The 19,013-nt window shown below is 36.4% G+C and overlaps 2 protein-coding genes across 2 annotated transcripts; both read right to left on the bottom strand.

The window, feature by feature from the left end:
• Positions 1-59: 59 nt before the first annotated feature.
• Positions 60-7,105, bottom strand: casp10 (caspase 10, apoptosis-related cysteine peptidase). The gene is made up of 10 exons (XM_042001475.1): positions 6,935-7,105; positions 5,458-5,741; positions 5,118-5,223; positions 4,748-4,883; positions 4,296-4,348; positions 4,123-4,156; positions 1,616-1,698; positions 1,282-1,390; positions 692-1,184; positions 60-460 (listed from the first exon to the last, which is right to left on the bottom strand). Exons 1-10 carry the CDS (start codon positions 6,935-6,937, stop codon positions 301-303), a joined length of 1,461 nt encoding a protein of 486 aa, XP_041857409.1. The 5' UTR covers positions 6,938-7,105; the 3' UTR covers positions 60-300.
• Positions 7,106-11,007: 3,902 nt separating this feature from the next.
• On the bottom strand, positions 11,008-14,022 carry LOC121649812 (protein FAM237A-like). Its single transcript, XM_042000891.1, has 2 exons — positions 13,650-14,022; positions 11,008-11,111 (listed from the first exon to the last, which is right to left on the bottom strand). The coding sequence occupies exons 1-2, from the start codon at positions 14,014-14,016 to the stop codon at positions 11,008-11,010; spliced, it is 471 nt and encodes a 156-aa protein (XP_041856825.1). The 5' UTR covers positions 14,017-14,022.
• Between the last annotated feature and the right edge of the window lie 4,991 nt (positions 14,023-19,013).

The raw sequence follows: 19,013 nt of genomic DNA, 5'->3' as shown, positions 1-19,013 counted from the left end.
TTGAACATGTGCCCATGTTTTTTGAAGATGGATTTCAGATAGAAAAACAAACAATTGAATGTATTCCATTCATTCATTAAAACCCCCGAAAATACTTAATTATATAGGATTATATCTTTGCTGAAAAAAAAAATAAAAATATGACATATTTTTGCAATCAGTTATGACCAAAACAGTGTCTAAATGCTACAAAGTACTTTAAAACTCATTCAGTCCCTGTAAAGACAGCAGAAAATGTAAACTGTGAATGTAGGATCAGAACATTGTTGTTGCAAGTCCATGACATAGGTGCTTTTTTTCTCAGCGCAGACTCGGAGCAGGTGTTTTGGGAATTGGGAAGACCACGTTCTTGCGGAGTGTGAAGGTTGGTTGAGGCATCTGCTTTTTCTCACCAGTGGGGTGAGTCTTCCTGCTTACATCTGCATTCACTTTTGTCAGGATGGACACAAGATCACACCCACTGGGAAAACAAGAGATGACATGAGAAAGTGGCATAAAGTATTTACTCACACTTGTTCACAAATAACTATTCTCATATATAATCATATTATATGTAAATGTAAAGTAACTGCAGCTGTTAATGCTGCAGTTGTCAAAGAGACTACATAAAAGTGTGAAATGAAGTATTCTTGTACAATATTTTCCTTTCATTACCATTAATGGCTAATCTCTGTTACTTTGTTTCACTAACCTGGGCACCAACTGGACAAGGTTCTTGCACAATGACTGGATGTACCAGGTGCCATTGCTCCTTTCTCTGAAGGAGACACATGAAGGAACGGTGGCCATTCCCAGCAGGAAGTCTGCATCAGATGGGATAGACTTTTTATCTGCTTTAGCGTCACAACAGATGTTGCTGAGTTCAGGGCCGTCAGCTTCTACCGGTTTCTGCGTGTTGTTGCCCTGACAGGCCTGGATGAAAAACAGCTTTGGCTTCTCTACTAAAGAGGGGCACTTTAATCCAACAAAGGGGTCCATCAGCTCCTCGAGCCTGACAATGAGGCCATCCACTCCGTGCACACCCCCTTCCTGGCCATGGCTGAGAACAAAACATACCAGACAGTCCATCTGACTGTGGTCTCTTCTGCTGAGCTCATGAAACACAGACAGCATCTTCTTTCTGTCACAGTCGTTGTGTAACTCAACTTTAAAGCCCAGCCATTTAAACACTTTTTCCAGACTTTCTAGAAAAGAACACAAATGGATAAAAAAACACATGTAAATAGTAAGTTGAGATATAGAACAGAGCTTGGAAACAAAATTAATCAAATTTTAACTTACTTTGATCAACCTTGGTTCCCTCACGTTTAGCAAGACTGGTGAAGATATAGTTGTTAACTATCATACAGACACCTCTCTTTGCGGCAGTCATGGGATATGCCTCTAAACCCTACAGAAAAAATATAATCCCAATTAAATCCTTAAAGGTGGAAGAGGAATTTAAAGTAACACATGTCAGGGCATAATTCATGTTTTACTAAGTATAGTTTTAATCAGCACAAGGAGGGAAGGAATGACATACTGAAAGGCTCCTGGTAAAAACATAAAATAGAATAAAAAGAGCTGTCCAAGATCTGAGCTTTATTACGTGTCTAAGAAACAGCAACACACACACCTGAGTCTTTATCTCAGTCACGGAGGACGTTGTGCTTTCTTGAGACGGCACTCTTTCCTCAACATCATTCCTCTCTTTTTTGACTGTTATGTGGAAATGAAGTCAAATTGAGAAAAGACAAGACAAGAAGAAGGTTAGACGTGTCATTTTTAGTATCAGCTGATATGATGATAAGCTTGTTTTCAGTACCTGAACCACTTGGTTCATGAGACTGTACCTCATGTCTTTCTCCAAAAATCTGAATGAGTTTTATTTATCATCATATCACAGAGTGATAGTTACCAAATCCTGATAGATTCTAGATTTCCAATAAAGAAAAATATTAGGATAATGATTTTCTGATTTGTTTCAGAAAGGTATAGTTATACAGTTATAAATTTTAATATATTGTCCACCACTGTTAACATATTTTCCACTATTTTGAAATTGAGATTACTGTCCACAGACAAAGCCACACTTTTGTTCCTCCTGTTCATATGTCAGTTCATATCCATCTACATACTATTCAGGACTCAGACCTGAATTTCTGCAGTCACATTAAGACAGTTGTGAAATCAGCCGTTTATCACTTAAAGAATATATTGAGGCTAAAATGACTCAGCAGGATTTAGAAAAACTGGTCCATGCATTTATCTTTAGTAGACTGGACTACTGTAAAGCTGTCCTTACAGGTTTCCCTAAAAAGTCCATCAGACAGCTGCAGTTAGTCCAGAACGCTGCTGCTCGAGTCCTCACTAAGACCAAGAAAGTAGATCATAGAACTCCAGTCCTCAGATCTTTACACTGGCTTCCTGTCTGTCAAAGAACTGACTTTGAATTGACAAAGACCTGAATGGTTTAGAACCAAAATACATTCAGGATCTTCTGGTTTGTTATGAACCAGATCCCTCAGGTCATCATGGTCAGGTCTACTTTCTGTTCCCAGAGTCAGAACTAAACATGGAGAGGCAGCGTTCAGCTTTTATGCTCCTCACATGTGGAACAAACTCCCAGAAAACTGCAGGTCCGCTGAAACTCTCAGCAGTTTTATATCAGAGATAAAAACTTTTCTGTCGCTACTTCTAAACAAAACAACTGTTAATGACATTTTTAGATGTTTTCTGTCTTTATTTAATTTCTCTTCTTTTATAGTTTGTTTCCTAATGTGCTTTTAATGCTTTCCAGTCTGCATCCCACTGTAAATTACTGATGTTTCATGTAAAGCACGTTTAATGGTCTTGTACATGAAATGTGCTATAAAAAAATAAACTTGCCTTGCCTGATTCAAAGTTCACTCCTTTCTCATTTCTCAACCAGGTTTTTGATATTGCAATAATCCTAAATGGATGTGCTGCTTAAACATTCTTTTATGTTATTAAAGTTGGTATATAGGCGTTTTTTGTTCGAGTGAATTATCAATAATTTGGACTCAGTTTTTATTGATGTGTTAAATTGTTCTTTGTCATAACAGCAACATGTGTTACTGTTAAGTTCAGGTCTGGTTCAATATATAATGATCTGTCAGATGTGTGTTTCAGCTTATATCAGGAGATGAGTTGAGTGTCATATTTTCATGTTATTTTTCCAGATCCTGCATTATTCTATCCAGCACATTAAATTCTTCTCTTGTTCCATTTAGTTTTATTTTTTATTTTGCTCTTTGTGGTCTATATGTTTTGTATTTTACCCATTTTCTTTAGGTTGTGGACTTAACTATGTCAGCTTTAGGCTTGGTTAAATGTTAACTGATTAAAACATTGATTCCTTTCAATATTCTCCTTTGCTTTAGTAGAGCATTCTTATGTTTCCTGTTGATAAACTTTATGGTGCTGCTGGTCTATCAGTGATGTTTCTCTTGTGAAGAGGGTGGCATGCCTTTATGTTATTATAGTCCAGTTCAGTGCCTTTAGACTGCAGGAAACACTTGAGGTCAGATCCAGCTCCTCTGGCTTTCACCCCACTGTTAGTGGTCAGCACTAGGGCGTATGACCGGGGTTTTAGATGAACTCCAGTGATAACAACATTGTTCATTCCGGCACATTGTTCCAGGTCTGTGACCCTACTTTCCAAGTACGCAATCTTCTTTTCTTTCTCTGCATTTGAATACAGAGCGATTTTACCTCCTCAACTAGTATCATAATGCTAAATCAATGTTAGTGATTTCTTCAAAGAGAAATTCCAGTAGCTTCCTAATGTCCTCAACTTCAATCCTTCAGCTGCTGGTGTTTTCTTGGGTCACATGCTGCCTTATGTGATGATGACATATAAAAGAAAAGCAGCTCAGAAAGATAAAAAGGGGCAAGACCATTAAGAAACTTAAAAAAACAAAATAATCTTAAAATGGATTTGCAGATGGACGGTAAGCAAGTGAGGGGGTGCAAAACCTGGAGTTATGTGCTTTGATTTACCTGTACCAAATGCTGCTGAATTTAATTAATTAACTATTTAATTAAAAGCAACACCTCCTAAGAAATGCAGCACACTCCTCTCACCATCAGAGGCAAATATGTTGTTGTGTCTGACTTTACCTTGTACACCAGTCCCCGGTAAGGATTTTGAAACCTAACAGGAAATACAATAAACAGACATTAGCTTGTTTTGTGCAGAAAGCATAAAGCCTCAGTGACATGCAGTATGAGACTGCAGCTATGTGAAATAGTACAACACTCAGAGGAACTGAAAGCACCATGACAGTACATACCTGGTTTAAATTAAAAGGATCAGATGAAGATGTTGCATGATTCTTTTCTTGAGCTGTGTAGTTGGTGTGACATCATTTGGAACAAGAAAGAAAAATATGAGATCTGAACACAGTGTTAAAACTATATGTTGCTTAAGTCTCAGTTCTTTGCAGAAAGAGGGTAGAAGTGTTACACCATGTTTATTTAGCAAACTTTTCACACTTCGTGTTTGTATCCCTGTATTATTGTGCATTAAAAGTGAGGATAGAAATATAGTCACAAAACCCCATACCATTAAAGTTACGACTTCAATTCATGTTAAGTATCCACAATATGGGTGGAGTGGAGGTTTGACACAGAATGATCATAGCTTATCAGTAAATATGTCCTCAGTGATTCACCTAAAGCAACCACTAAAACAGTTATCCTCCCATCTACTTTTTAAATCTGTTTGTCACTATAAGTTTCTTACCCTGCTGTGCCATAAAATTCTTGATTTTCTCATTTAGCACAGGACACACTATTTTGAAAATGTCCTCCAGTTTATTTAGGTTAGCTTCATTAATGAGGTCCATGCGCTCCAGCTCCCGGAAGACTTCCAGAGCAGTCTGAAAAGTTGGGAAAGATTACAGTAACATCCCATTTTTGTCCTTTTAAAAGCACTTTGGTCATCTGAGGGTTGTTGGAAAAGGCTATACAAATAAAGTATTATTATTAGTATCATTATTATTATCAGATTGAATTACCTTAAACAGTCTGGAAAAACTAAATTTAGCATTGTTGTCATTTTAATGTCAGGAATGTCTCTGATTCTATGCAAAAATCAACCAAGAAGCACTCACAACATTGTCTTCCAGCTTTCTACGTGGGAGTTCATTGTTCAACATGAACTTTATATCGCTCAACATTTTCGTAGTAATCTCCTCGGACAGGGTGTAGAGCAGCTTCCTGCAATCACAGAAAATTAGAATACAAGTTTACAGTATGATGTCCAATTTATTCATTTATAGACTAAATTAATCAATAATTTAAGGCATAATTCAATATTTTACACAATACACTGACTGTGAGTTTAAGTAATATAAAAATCACACTGCAGAAATGATTTAGTTGCAGGATGTTGCATATATGATATTTTGTGAATTTCACTTGTTGTTATGAAACTAAATATGTGCATCCCACCTGTAAGGAGCGATGAGGCTTTTTGTTGAACAGGCCTTATCGGCCAGGCTGAGGTTGCGAAGCAGACGTTGATGCTGGATTGTGAGGAGAAGCTCCATCAGCAGCTGTGGTTCTTCAGGTGACAGGAGATCGTGGTCCATTAGATGTTTGAAGAGTTTACTGGCTGACTCCACCGAGGTCATGTCTCGGTTCAGGAGGTCAGTGCAGAGAAATCCTAAAGCTTTTATCTCACGACTAGACAGGGCTTTGTCCACATCGAGCAGGAGTTTTTGGAAATCCACTTCCTGTATTTAAAACAAAATACATGATACCTCAGGTTCCTCTGGTGAGAATAATTACAAGTTTATTGCAATAACAGTTTATTCCTTATTTATTTCACTGATTTTAAATAACTGAGCAGAGAGCACAATATAGGTTTTTTCATGGAATATCTGTGCTGTCATCAACCTTTATTTAAATATTGTTTATTTATTTATTTGTTTGTTTTTTTTGTCTAATTAAAAAGTTGAAATTCAATCATTTTAATTTAAAAATAAAGCCTTTGTTTAACTCTGGTGGAAATTTTTATTAGACATGAAATCAAGTCTTAAGTCTTCTAATAAATATATTTGAGTGCAGATCTTTGCTCATTGCAGCAATTTTAATTTAAATTTATTTTGATGTCATTATACAACAGAACTTTTCAGACGTCTGTTTGCAAACTGAAGGCTGATTTTTGGGGTTTGAAAGCAAGAAAAGATTTTTCTGACTCTTTATATTTGTGCTGTTGCTGCTCAACAGAAATCTGCATCACCTGCCTTTTTCCAGAAAGCTAAACTGACTTAGTTTTGAATTCAACAGACAAATGTAACAGAAGATACTTGAACTACGTAGATTTAACTCCAAATTTTCTTAAGTCATTCCCAAATTACTCAAGACTCAAGCTTTGGCTCGGTTACAGTCATCACGCAGTAATAACACATTAATCTAAATAATAGTTTTATGACACCTTAAACATAAAAAACACATACTGAGATATGTGGCCTTTTATTATTATTGTAAACAGAAACAATAAACAATACAGAAGTCTAAATCGCGAGAGACTAACATTTACTTCAACCCATAATGTAGTGACAATGCAACGTAATGTAATAACAAACTGGCCTATCAACAGCAGCTTCCTATTAAATTCACTTGGTAAACTGGCTTGTCCACAGATTTTCCAACCTTTAACATCCTGCTGTTACTACTGGATTGTCTTGTACATTAAATGTGCTATACAAATAAATGGCTGTTTCCACGAAGTTAAATAAAAATGGAAACAAAACGGGTGTATAGAAGAAGCCCTTACGTAACGCTGACAGGGAAATTAAAGTCGCTGAATACCTGTCAATAGACTATAAAAAGCTGAAAAGGTTTTTAAAACGGATGGTGGGTCACTTCGATTTAGGCGATTGATCAAGCGTTAAGAATTTAATCTCGTGATCCAGAGTCTTACCATTTTACAGGTGGATGTAGAAAATGCTCAAACTGCTGGTGGGTGGGTGGGTATGAGCTGGTCTGTCAGCTGTTCCGCATACTACAGGATCTATGTATGTGATGTAGATGGAAGAAATGTTTCTTATATCTCCGACAAACCTTTTACAGACAAGTGTTCCAGACAGCTGAAATCGAAAGTAAAAGAAAGAGTGCGGAATAAATATGCGACTGGTGACAGTGCACATACATGTTGTGGCACATACCGCTGTTAGGCCTACATGAGGAATAATAACTAATCCAGTTTGTAATATAAAGTTATAAATCATTTTGCGATACCTGCTAACAGAAATGTTCACTGTCATAGACAGAAGTGGCAAAAAAGTACAAACTATTATAGGCAAGACCCAAAGCAGACTGTTAACTAGTTTATTAAAGTTAAATGTTTGTCCAGGGGGAAAAAAAAAAAAAAAAAAAAAAAAAAAACTTGTCCAGAGTTTGAAAAATAATCCAGTCATAGGGTCAGGATCTGAAGGTGAGTCTGGGTTGGTCTGTGTCCAGTAAGAAGTGGGGTATAGTTAGTGAAGTATACACACCTCGACATTATTTTTCAAGATGGGACATTTTCTAAGTTTATCTGAAAACCCACTGTGATTTGTGTGTTCCACCGAGGGGCATTCTCACCTGGTTATCCGGCTGATCGCCCTGGAGTGGAAACTCCGCCCATCCGGCTAGCCGCTCGGTTGCCCGGGCAATAGATGGTGCGGACCCAATGAAAGAAAACTGTCAACGTAAAAGAAAAAAAAAAAACAAACAAAAAAACTTGTCAACATATAAAACGACTGTCAGCATAAACACTTTGAATTTTAAATTGAGGCTTATTATCTTAATATTTTAATCTTCCAGTGCAACTTTTTTCAATCTCAATAGCAATGTTGAGATATATTCCTTCTTCAGCAGCTACAGAAATCTTCAATAATCATGATTCAGTATAATCTGTTTAACTTAAACTTATTACTTATTATAACAGCATCAGTATGAGCTGTCGCTGTCAGTGTTCTAACCCCATAACAATTTCAGGTGCCTGATTAGCAGCACAGTGAACACGGACCCTGATGCAGTATGTCTGCTCCATGCACTGTATGCCTTTGACTGATCTGGATAGGGGCATGTCATTGGACAGGTCCAGTCTGGTGCTGCTTAAAACCAAGCTACAGTGTTATTCAGACTGAACACTGTATAATCTCAAAAATTAAGTTCCATATAATGGGGGCTGTCAGAGATACAGTGCAAAGCGAGTGTCCTTAAAAGACGACACCACAAGAAGATGTTTCCTCACCCAGTCATTACGTGGGAACCATAGGTAGGCATAGGTCTTCTACAGATCTACAAACAAGATTTGAAGGATGAGGACTCTCTAGCCAGACAATCTGGAACAGATTGTGCACAGCCAATCTCTGATCTCATAGGACTGCCAGAATGCCCACTATTACTGCCCTATACCATCAGGCCAATTTGCACCTCTGCTGGTGCACTGGAACCTGGACATATGGAGGAGTGATTCAGTCATGTGCCCAGATTCTGCTTGCGGTAGTTGGTTCATAGGGTCAAAGTGTGGAGAAGACAGCAAACCTCAGTCTTCAGCATTGGGCCAAAATGCCTCAGATTGTTCACCCAGCATTTTAAGCAAAGTCTTTTAAAGGAATAACTGTGTTCAAAATTCTTCAAAGTTAAAAATCCCTTCAGTCAAAAATCATTGGAGATGAATCAGACTTGAGGTCACAGAAGTTATTTTCCAGTGTAGGCACAAATAAATTCAGTCAGCAACAAAAATAGACAGTCCAGCATCTTGTTAAAAGTTACACATTAAAAAAAAAAAAAAAACTCCCAAAAAACTTCTTCCATCCCCCAATTAACACACCCATGATACACACACACATACACAATGCTTTATTTTGCATCCTCATATCCTTCAAACCAAATTAAAACCCATCCCCTGTTGTCAGGAAAACAGAGAATCTTGTATTCTAATTGACCTGTGTATACCTTAGATTAATTAGCCTTTACTGTGCTTTTTTACTGTCTCAGCCTTTTTCTTCTACCACTTGCTGGGGCAAACATAGTGGGCTCATAAACTCCACTGACCTCTGTGTGAACTTCATACACTTAAGCATTGAAAAATCCCCACTGGCTCTTGGGAAAGAAGGCTTCATCTGGTGGTCTCTGCTGGATGCTCATAGGTATTGCTGAATCAGTGCAGTATATCATTAAAAATTTCCTCTGTAATATAATGTTTTCCACCACTATTGACTATAAAGTGTAATGAGTACATGAAGTGTGATGACTTTTATAGATATTATTAGTGAGTTTATAGATATTTGTTTCAAACTATATTTGATATAATTGTGGCTTTTCCACAATTACTTTTTTCTAATCCACATGAAAAAAGCTTTGCTGACTGCTGCACCAATAACAGCTGTTGGTGGAGCTAGTGTGATGGTGTGGGGCAGCATCTTGATACGTGCAATAGTGAACTGGGAATCTGTACCACCTCTACTGTGTGCAATGCTTGTTTATATTGTTTTATTTAACTTATCTTATTGTTATTATTGTTATATTTATTGCATTTAATTTGCCTCTATTTTGCTTTGTACCTGTATATATTGTGTCTTATGCTTGTCCTGCTTTACTGTTGGTGCTGTATTGCTGCTGGTACCCAAATTTCCCTGAGGGCTCTCCGAAGGGATTAATAGAGTATTTCTATTCTATTCTATTCTATCTGCCTCACTGCAAAAACAAGACTTGTCACTATTGGAGACAAACTTAGTGCAGAGATATCAAGATGAGATTCTACAACCAGTAGCAATCCTTCACAGTCTGAGACGGTACCCTATCCTCCAAGATAAAAAAAACTCTCCCCCACAGAGAAGGGTTTATCAGAGACGACCTCCAGAATTTGGGAGTGGAGAAGACGGAATGTCCCGCCTGCAGACCAGACCTCAACCCCATTCACTTGTGGGATCATCTTAGACATGCTGTTTGTGCCAAAGTGACCAACACAACCACATTGGCTGACTTGTGGCAAATGCTGACTAAAGAATGAAATGCCAGTGGGAAGCCTCACTGGATATTTTCCCCACCCTTTCATTTCTTTTTCATGCAGCTAGCTGAACTAGTGAACACTTTGTTTTTCAGTAGCCCACTAATTTTTACACTCAGTAGTTCATCATTTAAGACTAAATCACTCTTAACTAGAGTAACTAAGGGTATTTAAGACCTTACTGGCAAACTTATTTTTACTCACACTACTTCAGGAGTAAAGTAAAAATTAGCATTTGTTCGATTGTGTGATCTTTTTGGCCTTTCCTAGATGATTAGTTAACATTTCAGCTCCCACTAGTTTATTAGTGCATATTTGCTGGTAACTAGTTAACCTGGGATAATAACCTATTTTGACTTGTAAACATGCCAGCTATATGACTCATCAGTTAGCTGGTTAAACATAGTACTCGATTCAACTGGTCCAAAGGCTTACTAACACGTTAAAAACCTGACTAGTTGCTCATCTAATACTACTATTGTGACAAAGGGCCTTAGTAGTACAGCTTTGTTTGAACTAGTTAAACAAAAGTGTTATTAATTGCTGAAAAGGTAAATGGTGTGTATTTATATAGCAGAGCCATAACCAACCTGTGCGGTGTAACTGGAGTTTTCTTTCTGCATGTTGCTCTGCTAAAAAGGCTTTCCCTTGACATAACAAGAAACTTATGTGGCAGCAAGAGGTTATCAGTGTTTTTTTAATTTCAGATAAGTTAAAGCTTTATTGTAAAAGTCAGCTTAATCATTCCTTTTTTTCCACTGGGACGATAATGTGCAGAAATAAAATGTGACCAAATACCTGTATGCATTTTTAATTTATCTTTATACTTTATTTTACATTACTTAAACATATATATAATAAATTCATAATACAAGAGATATCCTTTAACTCCCAGTAAGGATATAACAAGAGAATGTAGAATTTTGATTAGCAATGAAATAATGATGAAGGCTGTTCATAAGTTAGTCTCCATAATTGCTTGGTATGCTATGGTTTTATTTTGGTTCAGTCTTCAGGGTTGTGATGCGTCCTCTGCGTCTCACTCTGACGCTCAGCCATGCCCGGGAGTTCATGCCAGAGCTGTTGAATCTGAAGAACTCTGTAAGGGACAAGCATGCATTCAGAGTAAAAAAGAAGCTGAACGTGGTACTACATTCATGCTCCAACAACATCCGTTCACTCTGATGTTTGTTTTTTTTTTTTTTTACAAAGAATACAAACCCAAACCAAAAGCAGATGAGGCACTGTGTGAATGTTATTAAAAACAAAGCATTCACTTGCAAATCACATAAACATATAATATTTTATTCACAATATAACAAGAAAGTTATGTAAAATGTTAACCAAAAGTTCTGTAAAGAAACTGGGACAGTGAAAAAAAAACCCCAGAAAAGTACATGATATTAAAACAAAACTGCTGGAGAATCATGCAACTAATTACCAAGGGTGTAATTATTTATTATTTTTTATGAATAGATAATAAAAACTTCATGATTTCAACTAGCCAGTGTAGAAAACTAGGAGCTTTAATTTCTTGCACAAGTTAAAAAGCAGCTGGACAGCAGTATTGTGGATTGGTTGCAGAGGAGGAGCTGCAGTGGTCCAGGCCTTACATGGTGCACTGACACGAAAGCAGAGGCAGGTCTAGGAAATATTTGATGGGGGTGGCTAGGCAGGGGCACAGACTAGTGACACATGTAAATGGGACCTTTTAAAAAAAGGGTCTATATTTGGGGGAATAATAATATTTTACAACCAAATGTCCATCTCAATAAAAAAAGTGAAATTAAACTATTTACATATTTTTTATCAACAGTTGTTAACTTTGAATGAGCCTGGATTGTATGGTTTTAATAACAGCTGCACAAACACTTATATTTAATTGATAATGTGAAAAACTTGCTTTGAATCTAATCACAAATTTTATCAGCATTTCTTCAGCACTATAGTCGTCACTGGTGGTTTTATGACTTTTACACCCTCTTTATTAAACATTAACAGTTGATATTGTCACCATGTAGGCAGTTGATGAGATGTTGCTGTATAAATGCTTCATTATGATTAAGAACATGGTGTTGAATTACAAGATCATTTAGACAGAGCATCATAGAAATTTTTAAATATATTACATGCTGTATTCACTTGAACTTTAGGCATCTGTAAAGGTCATTTTACATAAAATATATGTTTGAATTTGATTGTCTGTTCAAACAAGCGGCCACCGTGTACAAGAGAGCAGTGTCTCCATCTAATTGTCAGATGGTGGCAATGAGAAAATCAAGAAAAAGGTGGCTGGCCAAGGCTGCTTTGTAGCTCATCCCCGAAAAAACATTAAGACATGGAAAATTGAAACTGTATCTTGGTGTCAATACAACACTACAGCTGTACTTAATATCACCTCCTGAAATCCTGAAAGCACTGGGTTTAGAGATGTGTTGCCTCTTAAAACAAAGCAAAAGTCATAGTTAAGTTGAGTAAATATGTGAATACAGTTATCTGTCCAGCAGATGTTTTTCCTTCTAAAAGTCAAAGTAATAAACAGGAGTGGAGAAGGAAAATTAGTCACCTGAAAACTTTGTGTTAAAATACTTTTGGAAAAGTTATATTTCTGTTTTACAATATCCTTCAGGTGTTATTCCAAAAACAAAGTTCACTGAGATGCACACACATTTAATCATTTTGATGTCTCAGATATGATTTAAAAGTGCAGATGCATTTTCCTTATAGGAAATATATTTACATCCAGAGAACAGATGTCTTCAAAATGAAGTGAAAGTCACCTTTGATTATTAACTGTTACAAAATAGAGCAAATATTTAAAGTGTTTTTTTATTCTTGTAATAATTTTTAATAAGATCTTAAAGCCCCAATAAAATAATTACAATGTTGGTTAAGCATTAGCCTGTGTATTTAGACCAGGAAAAGCAAGACCCCATTTTAAAGGCTTAAAACTATTATTTTATTTTTGTTTTTTTTATTTATTTACTTTTCATCTGATCTCACTAGTATTCATATCTGTTGCCACTAAAAATAGATACGTCACACAAATACAGGAAATGTTTTGGTTGGAAAAAATATTCCTCATTGTTGAAAAAAGGCTTTGTTTTAATGTTATATCTTGTATGAAATATGACTTTTGGAATATATAACAAAATCATTTTGAACTGTAAAATAAAAACTTCTAGCTGGAGGGTGATTATGGTTTGATCGTTCTCTGATGGTTCTTTAGTTTTCATAGATGCATAATGTAGGTTGTAATGTTTTTCTTTTTAAAGTAGTGAGTTAAATAAGTGAAATAATGTCAGATCATTTGTATAGGAATTTAAAAGAAGGATTACTATTAAAAGTTTTAATTTAAATTTTCCATAGTTTTTTGAGAATTCGTGGCATTAAATGCAGTGACTAATGTATTAAAGCTGTTGCTATAGCTACAGCAGCCCAATCCTGTATATAAGTACCAAATCCTTTGCAAAAGCTTTTTCTAACAGATATGTTCATTTATAGTTCAGTGAATGACAACCAGTTCTCCTGTTGCACATTCATTTGACCTTTAGGAACTGTTCACTTGCAAGGATTTGTTCGACTGCAAAAAAAAAAAAAAAAAAAGTATGCACACTTTACCCATTTATACACTTACTGTCAGTAATAAGGGACTGCACTGAGGTAACGTGTCTCCGCCCCAAGCCGTGACTCCTGGACAAGACGCAGTCCAGATAGATGTCCCAGAAGACCCGGGCCAGGTCCCAGAACAGCGCCGTGTGCTTTCCGTTGACAGATGACTTGAGAGACTCCATCAGATCCCAGAACGCGGGCACAGTGTCAGCGATCCTCGGAGAGCGCATCTCCAGCAGCAGAGCCGAGGACGAGTCCCAGCACTGCGGGTCCGCCCGGTGGACCGTCAGGGGATCCACCTGACCCGGCTTCTGACCTTGCAGCGACACTGCACACATGCAGGCCAGCACAAACACTACGACGGAGGCTGAGTTGATGAGAACTGGGACCATCTGCACAGGTCCAAACGCAGATCAGCTGTTCCAGTCATTTCTCAGTTAAGTTCAGCAACAACTGCTAGTCAAACACATTTCTGCAGTAAATAATACGAATAACCATTTAACATTTTTGTTATACTGAATATAGAGAGTCTAAATACTAAAAAATGACATTCAAAAGCCAAATGCGTTTCAAATGGCAACATATGCAAACGCTACAGCCCAACACTGCTTGTTGTGTAAGACTCTTTAAATTAAAGTGATTAGATAAAAGTTATTTAAATGCTAGACTTACTAAAATAAACAAGGGCCTAACTATAATATAAAGTAGCCTTATCAGAAAAACTTAACTTACCACTCAAGCTAGGCTGGCTGGCAGGGCTATGATGTTGATGGGGTTTGGTAAATACCTCTTTGGGCTTAACTGACGTCAGTAGCTCCCTCCTTTGCAAATGGCTGCTAGTCACGTTCAATATTTTTTTAAACAGAAAAAAAAAATCCCAACTTGTCTGCAACCAAACAATAAGCATTAAACCATTACTTCATGCTTTTATTTATTTATTTATTTTTAATTTGGCTGAAGTTTTCCTGCACTGGATTTTCTTTGTTTCCCTTATGCCATAGACAAGCAAATGCTGCTGTATTTGTGCATTTCATTACAGAGTAGAATCACTTTTTTAAAATACTGAAGTATTTATAATTAATTCATATGTGCAAAAATGTCAACACGAGGTGCATATAGTCATCCTAATCAAATTAATCACCATTATCTGTACCATTATTGATGCAGCTCATAGTGATTAAAATAGTTTTTAAAGATAAACACTCAACAACATGAAAGAAGATCTTACTTCTGTACATATAGTGTCATACATTAAAGGGGAAAATAGTTGTTGGAGTATACCCCACTATGAAATTAACATGAAGTGTAATTCATTTTGTTAAAGTTACTGTTTTTTAGGTTCACCAACTGTCTAAAATAAACATGCACAGGATGTGCTTTGGCTTAATACAAGGCAAAATAAATAAATGAATTAAAAAATGGCAATTAGAGGTCTAAGGGTTTATCTTTGCCCTTGCCACGTCCAACAAAAACATTTCAGATAGGGGATGTTTATTTGGGGAAAACCTCTCAGCTCTTCTAATAAACATGAAACTGCATCTGATTAGTTTGTCTGTTTTTTTCCTATTAAATAAAAACTTGAATTCATACAACCAAAATGCTTAGACTAGGATCCTCAAACCTTCATTGAATGTTTAATTTCAATGAACGTTTGTGGAAAGATTTCTGTCAAGTCATGAGAAATTGGATTTTTGTATGTTTTTTTCCTTTCTGTCTTTATTTATTTATTTCTACTACAATAAACACAAACATAATTTAAGCCAATTTGCACCTAACATACTCCGGACACATGTTTCCCACAGGAAATATAAGCAATCTGACTTCTCAAACTTGGGTGATTCTGCCATCTTTAAAACCAAACTAATAAACAGTGTTTCAGAGAGAAGTAAAGGAGGTTCATTTTTGTGCTTTTACTTAAATGTCATATGCATACGTGATCTCAAGTGTAATTACCTTCACGGTGGGAGGCAAAAACAAAATGTACTGGATGGTCTTACTCATTCATTCATACCTCTGATGATGCAAAGAAGCAGGCTTTACATTTCTTCTGCTGGGACTAAATTAAATGAAGACTATTTTCACATTCATACTGAAACATGAAATGTAATGTTAAGATGCTTCTAGAAAGTAAGTGAGGTAGAGAATTACAAGCTGTAATTATTAGAGATTAAATTAAGGAAAGACAAAGCAATTTTATGCCCACATGAAATTGATCCACATCACCACACAGAACAAGCGTTCCAGCACGAGTAAAATCAGCAACTACCAGGAGGTGTGTGGAGTAGATGGATAAACTAGCATGAATAAAAGCAACTAGGCTTCCTTATCTTGGTACTTTTCATCTCTCTTCTGAAACGTTTCTTCAGTTCTAGCTAGTCAGTGGGGAATTTTTTTAGCAGTGCTGCTTTGCAGTGGGATTTTTTTTTACTCTTAACTTTTTATTTCAATCCCAGTGTTTTCCTCATTGGGATCCTCCACACCAGGGGCTATGCCTCCTCAGTCTGCAAGATCTGTGGTGATCACCCTTGTCTGGGTGGACAGTGGGCTACTGCACTGCAGCCTAATGGTTGCGATGTGGGACCCGGCCAGCCATCATTGTGGTGCCTATGGATGGCGGCCTCTGTGGTCTTGGTGACTCTCAGTGTGGATGGATCCCCAAGATATGGCTTCCTCACAGCAGCATCAAGCCTGATACTAGAGAGTTTATGTATAATGGAATTGGTGGGTGGGTGGGGGGCCTTTTATGTGTTTTATCTGTATGAGTGCATGAGAGATAATAAATGATTAGGTGTGTGTTTTTAATCTGGTTAAGTTATATGCTTGGGTATGTAAAGATTTATTTTTATATAAATGTTTGCTGTTAAACTGCAGTCAATGCTGAAATTAGAACTACTAACTAGACGGTCCTGTAGTTTCCTTGGCCTGCATGTTTCTTACATTTGATCTCATGCTAAAATTGTAGTAATTAGATAAATTTAACAGTAATTTATTTTTAAACATTTTGTGAAAAAGACAAATAAATAAATGCCTTGGATTAAAAGGTGCTTTTTCTTGGGTAAGGGGTTAAAGGTTTGAAGCCTTTAGACCCACTAGGAATTATAAACACACACACACCCACACGTACATATATATATTTATATATATATATGTGTGTGTGTGTATGTGTGTGTATAATATGTATATTTAATATTAGTTCATATGAATATTAAGGCTTTTTAGATTTAATTTGTGTCTTTTAATACATTTTGACGGCATTCTTTATTTACATTTGGCTAACAAAAATGAACATTTCACGAACTGACTCGCATGTAAAAAATGTAAAAAAAGAAGAAAATAATAAGTCAGCAACATACGTCGTGATGATAAATGTCAAACATAAATGGAAAAACTGTGTGTTCTTCCTGACTCAACATCATGTCATCAAAATGTACTACGCTGCAACTAAAACATCATCTAGCTTCTCTTTTCATTATGTGCTCACAGGCAATACTCTTTCATTCAGTTTCAGAATTGTGTGCTACATCACACATTTATTAGGATATTTTATTGCTATTGTTTTTTTTTTAAGATCTCCACAAAATTAAGTGCAAGTGATCGTTTTTAAAACTTGAAAGCCATATTTTTGAAGGAGAAAACAAACTTCTTACAACTGTAAAACATGTCATAAAAATGTGCCAAATCAACTAACATTTTCTTAGCTTACTTCACATGACTTTTGAAGTTATGCTTTTCTTAAAAGCAGCATTCAAAAGTGACATTTCCTACTACAATCACAAAATAAACTAACAGAATTACATTTACAGAGAATACTGTTGCAGAAATAACTACATCTCTACACAGCCTTGGAAAAATGTGCTGGATTTTATTTATTTATTTTTTGTATCTAAGTTGTAAGGATTAAAATAAATATTCATCACTAAAAAGAAACACTAACTACCAAAAAACATTATATTAGAGAACAAATGGGTTCCTCATTATTCCAACCAGGGAAAATCATGAAATTCCCAGTACTCATGCCTTAACAGAAATACCAAAAACAGCCAAAAGTGGCAAATAACTTACTTCACTTCAATTATCACTGCAAGCATGAAATAGATTGTAACTGCAAATATCTCACACATGAATACAAACTACACACTTGGACAAAATATTTGGGACCCTTCGGTTAATGAAAGAAAAACTCACAATGGTCACAGAAATAACTTGAATCTGACAAAAGTGATAATAAATAAAAATTCTATGAAATTTAACCAATGAAAGTCAGACATTGCTTTTCAACCATGCTTCAACAGAATTATTTAAAAAATAAACTCATAAAACACGCCTGGACAAAAATGATGGTACCCCTAGAAAAGACTGAAAATAATGTGATCAAAGGGACATGTTAATCCAAGGTGTGATCATTAATTAGCATCACAGGTGTCTACAATCTTGTAATCAGTCATTGGGTCTATATATAGGGCTACAGGTAGTCACTGTGCTGTTTGGTGACATGGTGTGTATCACACTCAACATGGACCAGAGGAAGCAAAGGAAAGAGTTGTCTCAGGAGATTAGAAAGAAAATTATAGACAAACAAAATCAACATCTAAACATTCCCAGTAATAGACAAATTTCCATCCATTCATTCTCTATGCCACTTAGTCCAATTCAGGGTCGCAGGGAAGCTGGACCCTATCCCAGCAATTAGCAGGCGATCACACAATGACTAAAATCCATTTGTCTAAATGCCACCATTCACTTTGTATTCACACCTGCTACGTTTACACTATTTACACACCGAAGCTACATTATAAACCAATGCAGCCTTTTAGCCATATTGCATGGCCACACGGCAATGTCCAAAGAAATGTAACAATAAAAAGGAATGCATGAAACAAACTACTCTGCAATGTTAAAACAGAGCTTATCACGGTCACTCAAACAGAGCAACACTCATGTCATCACCAGCATCAGAGAAACCAACCAGCACCATCCTTCACAAAATAAGTGTTTATGCACTGCTGTTGGCAACAGTTAGCTCTGGTTACAAAGTGAAGGCTGTGTTCTGCTAATAGAGCCCAAATATGTACATAGACATCCAGAAGAATCGCAACCATGGGGTGACAGAGGTGGTCCTGGATACTCATGACACACTTCTGGCCTACACACACATCTAGACTCTAGGTAGGTCCTTTCCTTTTTATCCACTATTGTTCACGTTACCACTTCTATGAGATTATACATGTACTCATCCAACAAAATTATATCCTGTAAATCAGTAATTTTAGCTACACCTCTACTGTTGATATCTCATTTAACTGAATACACTGTATACATCTATATGGCAGTCCTTGCTGCACATGTAAATAACCACATAATTTAATTATATTCCCTACAGCTATGTGCC

The sequence above is a fragment of the Melanotaenia boesemani genome, chromosome 12 (assembly GCF_017639745.1).
Source record: "Melanotaenia boesemani isolate fMelBoe1 chromosome 12, fMelBoe1.pri, whole genome shotgun sequence".
Taxonomy (NCBI): domain Eukaryota; kingdom Metazoa; phylum Chordata; class Actinopteri; order Atheriniformes; family Melanotaeniidae; genus Melanotaenia; species Melanotaenia boesemani.
Note: the sequence above shows the minus strand (reverse complement) of the source record. Positions and strands in the feature narration are given on the sequence as shown.

Bases quoted from the DNA above. Each gene is read 5' to 3' on its own strand.
- casp10 (XM_042001475.1), bottom strand. The intron at 4,884-5,117 runs GTGAGTGCTTCT...CCAACTTTTCAG, and splicing joins GAAAGCTGGAAGACAATGTT to ACTGCTCTGGAAGTCTTCCG. The intron at 1,699-4,122 runs GTAAAGTCAGAC...TCCACATAACAG, and splicing joins ACCGGGGACTGGTGTACAAG to TCAAAAAAGAGAGGAATGAT.
- LOC121649812 (XM_042000891.1), bottom strand. From the start codon at position 14,016: ATGGTCCCAGTTCTCATCAACTCAGCCTCCGTCGTAGTGTTTGTGCTG. The intron at 11,112-13,649 runs GTAAGTGTATAA...TGTCCCTTACAG, and splicing joins GCAGTCCCTTATTACTGACA to AGTTCTTCAGATTCAACAGC.